The following is a 9,717-nucleotide window of genomic DNA, read 5'->3' as shown; positions in this document are numbered from 1 at the left end:
GGGTCCCAGTTACATCCAACAATAAAATGTCTAAGAAAAACAGTAATAACATCTAAGATATGAACTAAGAAAAACATCAACTAAATATACACTAAGCACTCATAACATAAAACATTGAACATCAGCACAAACATGAACATGAGTCTGTGAGCAGATGTGCACGCATGAACACATCAACATTGAAACAGATCAGCAGCAACATGAAACAGATCAGCAGCAACATGATATGGTTTTTCACAGTGATTATTCTAGTTAGAGATTCATGAGTCTAACAGCCTCAGGGTAGAAGCTGTTCCTCAGTCTAGTGGTTCTACACTTAATGCTCCTTAACCTCCTTCCTGAGGGGAGTGGGGCAAAAAGTGTGTGTGCTGGGTGGGTGGGGTCCTTCATGATGCAGGTGGCCCTCTTCCTGCATCTGGAGGTGTAGATGTCTGTGATGGTGGGGAGACTGATTCCAACAGATTTCTGTGCAGCCTTCACCACTCTCTGCAAAGCTTTTCTTTCTGCAGCTGTGCAGCCTCCATGCCACACATTGATGCTCGAGCACAGGATGCTCTCCACTGCACACCTGTAGAAGGAGGTGAGGACTGAGCTTCCCAGACCAGCTCGCCTCAGCCGTCTGAGGAAGTAGAGTCTCTGATGAGCTTTCTTGATCAGGCTGGTGGTGTTGTTGCTCCAGCTGAGGTTGTCATTCATGTGTACACCCAAGTACTTGTAGCTGGAGACCACTTCCACCGCAGATCCTCTTATGTTCAGGGGGGTGTAGGTGTTTTTGTTCCTTCTGAAGTCCACAATCATCTCCTTTGTCTTCTTCACATTGATGTGAAGGTTATTCTCTCTGCACCAGCTCTCCAGGTGTTCCACCTCTTGCCTATAGCTGGACTCATCATTGTTTGTGATGCATCCCACCACCGCTGTATCATCTGCAAACTTTACAATGTGACAGCCTGGATGGGTAGCTGCACAATCATATGTGAGCAGAGTAAACAGGAGGGGGCTCAACACACATCCCTGAGGAGAGCCAGTGCTGAGGGTTATGGTGGAGGAGGAGAGGTTGTGGATCCTCACTAACTGTGGTCTGTTTGTTAAAAAGTCTAGTACCCAGTTGCAGATGGAGGGGCTTAGTCCTAGTGTGGATAGTTTGTCCATCAGGGTTTGGGGGATCATGGTGTTGAAGGCGGATGTGAAGTCCACAAAGAGCATACGGACGTAAGAGTTTTTCTGCTCCAGGTGGTTGAGTGCAGTGTGGACCACAGAGGAGATTGCATCCTCTGTTGATCGGTTCTCACGGTGCGTACTGATGAGGGTCCTCGTTGATGTTGATGGTTGTTTTGATGTGAGTCATTGGAGTAAAAAATATCCTATCAAACTCTTTGTTCTTGGCTGAGAAGAAAGACCCTGATAATGAAAAAACACCCCGCACATACAAGCACATGGTGACGTAGACATTCGGGGGTGGGGGGGGGGGGACAAGGGCGGTGAGGATGTCCAAGGACGCTCTCGGGGGCGCTGTAAGAGTTCTGATCAGGATGGAATAATCAGCCAGTTTCCTCCGGTGAGATCCGGAAACATTCTCGAGGGACGTCCAAGGACAACGCCACAGTTTCACAGACAGGACAGAGCAGCAAAGCAAAGTGAAGGAGGGGGAAAGCGTCCGCCCTCTGCAAGAGCAAGTGGTGGAATTCATTTATAAATATATTTTGTACAAAATATATTTTGTACTGGGTTTTATGAAAAAACATTTATTTTAATGTACTTTTAAAACTATGGAGGATTTAGAAACATTTAGAAACAGAATAACTCGGCAATGAACAATTCCTGATTTTGTCTTGTTTTGCCAGAACGGGTCACAGACTGCCTTGGTTCAGGGACTGACGGTGGTCATGTTTGGTTCTCCTCAGGCTGCTGTTTGACGCAGACGCCGGTCACATGACCTTCACAGAGGAGGTGTTTGAAAACCAGATGAGGTTGCTGGGCGGACAGTGGATCGGCATGCCCGAGGGCTACACCGATGTGGTACGTACCTGGGAACGTTCCCGCTCCCGTTCAGTCTGCGGATCTAAAAGCTGTTTGTCGTTTCAGAACGGAGAGAAAGCGGTGCCGAAAGACGAGGTGGAGTGTCCTCCGGGCTGGGCGTGGGAGGAGGTGGAGTGGAGCGAAGACTTCAACAGAGCTGTCGACGATCAAGGTGAGATCGAACAGAACGACTCCCGTCAACAACCGGAGCTGAAAACTGACAAGTCCTGCGGTTCGTTCAGGTTGGGAGTACGGCATCACCATCCCTCCAGACCGCCGGCCCAAGGCCTGGGTTCCTGCGGAGAAGATGTACCACACCAACCGGAGGAGACGGTGGATTCGGATGAGACGACGGGACCAGCAGAAGATGGAAGCTCTCAGGAAGGTAACGATCGTCCAAACTGCTTCTCCTGCTTTCAGTCATGAACCTTTCAAAGATCCACCTCTGGGTTCTGTTCACGAGTGAGGGGAGGATGAAGCGTGAGATCGACGGATGGATCGGTGCAGCTTCAGCAGTATTGTGGACTCTGTGCCGGTCTGTTGTGGTGAAGAGGGAGCTGAGCTGCAAGAAGCTCTCTGTTTACCGGTCGGTCTATGTTCCTACCCTCACCTTTGGTCTCAAACTGTGCGTAGTGACCGAAAGAACGAGATCGTGGATGCAGGAGGTTGAAATGAGTTTTCTCCTCAGGGTGGCTCTCCTTTAGAGATAGGGCGAGACTCAGAGTAGAACCACTGCCCCTCCACATCCAGCGGAGCCAGTTGAGCTGCACCCTGGAAGACCTCTCTAGGGAGGTTTTCCAAGAACTGTCCCCGGGGAAGCGTTGCAGAGACTACGTCTCTCGGTTGGCATGGAAACAACTCGAGGTCCTCCCAGTAGAGCCGGAAGAGGTGAACGTGGAGATGTCTGGACCTCCCTGCTCAAGCTGCTGCCCCAGAGGCCTGACTCCAGAACCAGTGGCAGGCGATGGATGGACTGGGTGTAGACGTCTACAAAACTTTCACTTTTAGACCAAATCCAGAACAATTCAGATCTTTTTTAACTTAAAATGCTCTCAGTGTTGCTGAAAGTTGATCTTTCCAGAGAAAACCACACGAGCAGGCGAGTTTAAAAATACACAAACTTTATTTTGTCACTGGTGACCCAGAACACCAGGAGAACCCATCAGTGTCCGGGTCCTCTTCACTCAAAGTCTCGAGGTTTACTGGAGTAAAATGAAACGACAGAGACAGAGTTTATCTCTCTGTTTCTTTGATTTAATACATCTGGTACAAATAAATGCTGTTTTTCTTTCTGTACACGTTAGACAGGAAAGAAAAAGGCACAAAAATCCAGTTTGATGTTTTTCTTCTCCTGCTGCAGTTCCCTCTTCTGGACACCAGATGGTGCTCAAGTTGCACAAATGAAAACATGAAGAACGACCAAAAAAAACACTAAATATATTTTATTTTTCCTTTTTTTTTTTAACAAAAAAAATCTGAATAAAGTTGTGATTTTTGCGTCATCGGTGACAAGCAGACCTAGCTTTGAATGTTTTTTGTAAAGTACATGTTTTTGTTTTTGCAGCAGCGCCCGAACGAGGCGGACCGGGAGGGCTGGGAGTACGCCTCGCTGTTCGGCTGGAACTTCCACCTGAAGCCCCGGAAGACCGACAGCTTCAGGAGGCGCAGGTGGAGGTGCCGCATGGAGCCGCTGGAGAAGACCGGACCGGCGGCCATCTTTGCTCTGGAGTGCTCTCTGGTGAGGCCTCCGTCTTCAAACTGAGACCTCGCGGGTCGTTTTGACCCAAGGAAAGCAGGAGGGTCGTGAAGGCAAACATGCAGTTTGTCAAAGTTTTACTTTTCAAAAACGACTGTGTCTGGAGGTTTCACGAATATTTTAACACCAGCTCAGAGTCGCTCTAATTGTACGTACAGATATTAAGTTTTCATCGTCTCCTTTTCTTCTTTTCCTCCTGCAGAGCAGCGTAGAGGACAAACACGACGACAAGTCGGTCACGACCACTTTTGGTGTCAACAGACCAACAATTTCCTGTTTCTTTGACCGTACGGAAACTCACGTGTCACTTATTTATCCCTCCTGCTGCCCGAGGGTCAAAATGACCCACAGGTTTTAGGCCTCGTGGCTCATTTTGCTCCAAGGGCAGCAGGAAGGTTATTTCTCCTCCTCTTCCTCTCTTCTCTTCGCCTCCTTCACCTGTTCAGCGTGCTTTGTGTGTTTCGTGTGTGCAGAGGCCACCCGGTACCACCTGCGCTGCTACATGTATCAAGCCCGAGACCTGCTGGCCATGGACAAAGACAGCTTCTCAGGTACTGAGCAGTAAAGTCCGGTCTGGAGGGTCTCGTCTGGCATCGATCGGACCGGAGGGTCTGGTGCGATCTGCTGGTCTAAAAGTGACATCAGAGCCATTCAGGAGTTTGGAGGTTAAACTCAAACAAATCATCATTTTATGAACGTTTATGAAACGTCCTCTCTACGTGAGACGATTTCCTTCTGGACGTTTTTCAGCATCTTCCTCGTCCCGAAGTTTTCATCAGTTTCGACAAATCATGAATGAAAAAGTTCGGCTCTTTCAGGACGATCCCGCTGTGACTTTTAATGTTGGTGCATCTTTAGCTGTTTGAAATATTTAGCCTTTTCTGACATTTTTCTCTCGAAGAAAATGAGTTGAGCTCATTTTACCTTCTTCAAATCTTAAAATCTGTTCACAACCTTTTACTGCTCCTTTCACTTTTTGTGCTGATTCAGCTTCTTTCAGCTTCTTCTGAAAATTTAAACTTTTTCAGCTGTTTTAGGCTCCTTTCAGATTATTTCTGCTAACTACAACATTTTTGTGCTTCTTCTAACTTCTTTCTGCTAATTTCAGCTTGTTGTGCTGTTTCAGCTACTATTTAGCTGTTTTTATGCAAATTTGAGCTTTTTTGGCTGATTCCACATTTTTTATACTCATTTCAACATTTTTCAGCCAAATTGAACAAAAATGTCTCTCCACTTACTTTTGATAACTTAAGCTTCTTACTGCTGTTTTAGCTACTTTTCATCAGTTTTTTTTGTGCTAATTTCAGCTTTTTCCAGATTATTATCATTTTTGTGCTCTCTTCTGCTTCTTTCAGCAAACATGTTCTTTCTGCTTTCTTCTGCTAATTGAAGCTTGTTCTACCTTTTCAGCATCTTTTAAGCATGTTTAGCTACTTTCAGCTGTTTTCAGATAAATTCAAGTTTTTATGTTAATTTCTGCTACGCTCAGCCTAATTAACTTCTTTTAGCTAATTTCAGCTTGTCGGGGACTGCAGATGCGAATTATCTTTTGCTGTAATCTGGTACGGCGCTTCAAATGGTGACATTTATGTTTGAGTTGTACATCGTCCCTTTTTTTAAAAATAAAGCTCATTCATTCATTCATTATGCTCCTTTCAGCTTTTTTCTATTTTCATCTTTTTCTGCTCTTTCAGCTAAAATTTAGCTCTTTTGATGCTAATTGTGGCTTTTTAATCTAATTCCACATTTCTTGAGCTCATGACAGTTCTTTCCAGTCCATTCTGGTAGTTTAAGCTTCTTTTTGCCTTTTCAGCTACTTTTCAGCCTTTTTTTTTTTTTGGGGTGCTAATTTCAGCTTTTATTTTAGCTAATTTCCTGTTTGTGCTAATTTCTGCTTATGTAAGCCTAATTCAGCAAATATTGGTGCTTTCTTCCGCAGATTTAGGCTTGTTCATCCATTTCAGCTACATTTCAGCATGTTTTTAGCTAATCTTCATCTTTTTGCTCGTCTTAAATATCATCAGCTGAGGCTGAGGCAGCGGGCGACAAGCATTCCTTCACGGACCGCCGGCCTTTTCAGGCCTTTCTCTCCCTTTCATCACCTCCCTCTGTCTGAACCTTTTTTTTCCAGTTTTCTTTGTGTTTATTTACGTTTGTCGCTCCCCCAGGAGCTCCGGCTGCTGCTCCCCCCCCACGCCCACCAACACTCAGCTTTAGCTAACCCGCCCCCCCGGGCTGTTTGTGGTACTGTTTATACGAGCTAATGGGCCTTTGGGAGCGGGCGCTAATTGATCGGGTCACCGTACGCAGTGTGTGTGTGTGAGCCGTGAAGTTAATGGAGGGCTGGTGGGAAACTGCATCTTAGCTTCTGTTTACTCTGATGCTAACGGCTAACGGCTCCGCAGGGACCCGTTACTCAGCCTAAAACAACAAAGTACTCAGTCTGTGTAACTGTACGTACATGTGGGCTCATTACACACACACACACACACTGGAAACCGTGTGTGTTAAACGTTTAGGAGAGGGGCTCTGAGCTGCAGGCCTCTCGGAGCGGCGTTCCCAAGCCGCCGACGCCAGGACAGTTCAAACACATCAAAAAGCGTTTATTGCTACACTTGTGAGGACTCTCACGTCGTTGTTTTTAAACGTCACCTCATCCTGGATGGTACGTTTCAGGACGTGAAGCTAAACACTTTAACCTGCGCGCGTCAGACTGACCCGACAGTCCTTTTAGTCTGTTAGTAAAATTCAAACTTGTTTGTTAAATCATTTTTCGTCTGCAGTTTTTCTCTGTTAGTTCTTTTGATACAGTCGTGAAACATCAGCGCTCAGTAATGAAGAGCGTTCTGTGAATTGCTCATGGTGGTACGCTGGTAGACTGATGTTTGTTTCGGTCAAATGAGTCAGAATGAGCTCAAGCTGTAGTATTAAAAAAAATGATTTTATTTTTTATTTTTTTGGTTCAGTTTTTCATAAAAACGAGTCCACGATGACACCGTCTAGTCCCTGTAACTGAAAGATCTTATAATCTCAATAATCTGTGTGTAAATTTAAGTTTTCTAACGGGGACGTCTTCAAAAATAATCCTTTTAGGTTTTTTTTGTAATTGGAACGTTTTTCTCTAACGGCTGTAGTGCTGGGAAATCCTTTCGTATAATGTTTGCCGTCAACCTGAAGCTTTGGAATTCAATTATTTGAGTCCCTCCTGCTGCTCTTGGGTCAAAATGAACCCAAACTAAGACCTTTGAGGTTGGTTTGACCCAAGGGCAGCAGGAGGGTTAAACTGATTTTATTTTTTCTACAGTAAAGCAAGAGGTAGAGTTCTGATGTCCCACTTTCATGGTACACTGAACGCAGCGCAATTCTGAGACTCCTTTTGGGTCTAAGTCGTGTTTGTCAGGGGTCATTCAAGATACCAAACTTAAGGTTTAAGTTTTTACTGAAAACCGGACGTGTCTGTCCATACAGACCCCTACGCCATCGTGTCCTTCCTCCATCAGTCCCAGAGGACGGTGACCGTCCGCAACACCCTCAATCCCACCTGGGACCAGACGCTCATCTTCTACGAGGTGGAGATCTTCGGGGACCCCGAGGCGACGATGGCCAACCCACCCAACATCGTGGTGGAGCTTTATGACGAGGATACTTACGTGAGTATAGACAAAACTGTTCTTTCTATACGCCCATTGAAGGGATGTGTTTTGGTATAGTCTACGTATGTCCGTAAACTTTCTCTTGTCCCACACATAACTTCTGATCCACTCAAGATGATAACAAAAGCCAAACATCATCACTAAATGGAGTGTCTCGTGAACTTTTTATCACCCCACGATCAAGGTCAAGCATTACACAATGTCTTTGCCGTTGCTATAGATTGCTGTATAATAGTTTAATGAAGGGTGCATAATGTGCCGTATGCGGTACTCTTCTTTAGTTTTGGTTCTCCTTTGTCACTTTGTTGTCTGGTTCTGTCTGTGTTGTTTTCTGAACCTCCAGGGAGCGGATGAGTTCATGGGTCGCTGCGTGTGCCAGCCGTCCCTGAGTCCCTCGCCTCGACTCGCCTGGTTCCCAATCCACAGAGGAGACAAGAGCGCCGGCGATCTGTTGGCGGCCTTCGAGCTCATACGCAGAGAAAAGGTCACATGTCATCTAGTCTGTACCAGTCTGTTTAGTCATGTTGTTGTTCTTTGTCTCTTGGGTTTACAATCGTTTTGGGTGAACTAGGACTACGTGTTTGGACCTCCTGTGTAATCTCATTTTTTCGGTCACTACCCAAATTTCATGACCATATATGGGGGTAGGAACATAGATCGACAGGTATTCTGGAACTGCGCCGCTTGCGGTGGTGACATGTTGCAGTATCTCTGTTACATTCGTTCAGATATTTTACTTTTGGAAACTTTTAATTCCTCTTTTTCTGGATGTAATTCACCTTTTTTGAATGATTGTTTCTGATGCTGGGCAACTATTTGTTATGATGCGTAACCATGACAACAAGGTTTTTTTTTTTTTTTTACAACCGGGAACAGCTGATTAACATCCTAAAGTCTCAAATAATATTGCAACTACAGCGCCAAATCTCAAATGAGTTGAAAAGGAGGCTCCGTGGATGCATTCCCGTCTCCTTGCCGGCTGTGCTCGAGTGCCTGACCACTGAGATCCTGGCACTGGCAGGAAACACGGCTCGTGACAGCAGAAAGACAGGATCGTCTCCCGACACCTGCAACCGGCTGTCCGCAGCGACGAGGAGCTCGGCAGGTTGCTGGGAGGAGTGGCCATCGCTCAGGGAGGAGTTCTGCCTAATATTCGGCGGTCCTGTTGCCTGGAGGAACCGAGAGGCCATCCGAGTCTGGGTGGACGGATCGGACGGCATCTGCATCCAGTTTCTTCTGATCTTCTGTGGGGCGGACCTTTCCTGCCTACAGCCATCAGCATCTGTAACATCTCTTAATGAAACGAGGATAATGAGTTACAACATTTACTTTCCCTTTGGGATGAATAAAGTATTTTTAAACAGAGCTGCTCCTTGCAGTTCAGCTCCTTCTTCACCACAGCGGACTGATTATCCCTACATGGCTGTGATTTCTCACATCTAAACAGTATTGCTGTTAAATCTTGTTTTCAGTCATTCCATGCCAGTGATTGATCTTGTTTTGTCTCCACAGCCATCGGTTCACCACCTTCCAGGACTCGAGGTCAGCTCATGTCCACAACGTTGTCCTTGCTGTAACATCCCTTCATTTACACATTTCTTTACTATTTTTAAGCGATTATTTCCACCTTGTCTCACCTACAGGGGGACTTTGTTGGGTCAACCCAAGTACTGGATGAGGTAAAACTACACGGACTGCGTCAGAACTTACATTAGATTGTCACAATATAGTGGTAATAATAATAATAATAGTTGTTCTGTTGATGGTTAAAGACACAAGATGGAAAACCTTAACTTTTGCTCTGAGTTTAATCAACCCAGCATTATAATTTTATAGTTTAAATACGACAGCAGGGTCTGATAATTACTGTTTGTGGTGAGTTCACTTCTCTTTACAATTGTCTGTTTTTCTTCAGTTGTTTCCAGGATTCCTCTCTGAAAACCTGCAGCAGCAATGGGTACAATCTGCTCAAAACATCAAACACATTTGTGCTCGTTTTGTTTCATGTCCACAAAAGCCTCATCGTAGCGCTCATTTTAACATCAAGGGTTGAAGATGTGGTTTGTAACAAACATGTCTGATATGCTGCTGCTAAAGCTTGTACTTAAACAGCAGAGGTTTGTCAGTAAACGTCACGCTTGTGTTTTGTGTCATTTATCCGTTATAATGACTCTTCTCTGATCTATGTTCCTGCTGGCAGCCGGAGGAGTCGGACCTTCCATACCCACCACCTCAGAAAGAGCCCAACGTCTTTATGGTTCCTCAGGGAATCAAACCGGTTCTGCAAAGAAC

The 9,717-nt window shown here is 45.5% G+C and overlaps 1 protein-coding gene across 1 annotated transcript in view; it reads left to right on the top strand.

Annotated features, from left to right (window-relative positions):
• Positions 1-9,717, top strand: part of dysf (dysferlin, limb girdle muscular dystrophy 2B (autosomal recessive)) — a gene marked incomplete in the record, with an annotated part of 114,172 nt that overhangs the window by 36,942 nt on the left and 67,513 nt on the right. The window contains 12 exon segments of the mRNA XM_037676856.1: positions 1,902-2,016; positions 2,083-2,188; positions 2,259-2,401; positions 3,581-3,754; positions 3,975-4,059; positions 4,246-4,323; positions 7,241-7,422; positions 7,769-7,909; positions 8,938-8,967; positions 9,069-9,104; positions 9,341-9,382; positions 9,626-9,717. Coding sequence (XP_037532784.1) covers positions 1,902-2,016; positions 2,083-2,188; positions 2,259-2,401; positions 3,581-3,754; positions 3,975-4,059; positions 4,246-4,323; positions 7,241-7,422; positions 7,769-7,909; positions 8,938-8,967; positions 9,069-9,104; positions 9,341-9,382; positions 9,626-9,717 — 1,224 coding nt within the window.

This window comes from Nematolebias whitei, chromosome 1 (assembly GCF_014905685.2).
Source record: "Nematolebias whitei isolate Nwh7 chromosome 1, NemWhi1, whole genome shotgun sequence".
NCBI lineage: Eukaryota > Metazoa > Chordata > Actinopteri > Cyprinodontiformes > Rivulidae > Nematolebias > Nematolebias whitei.
Note: the sequence above shows the minus strand (reverse complement) of the source record. Positions and strands in the feature narration are given on the sequence as shown.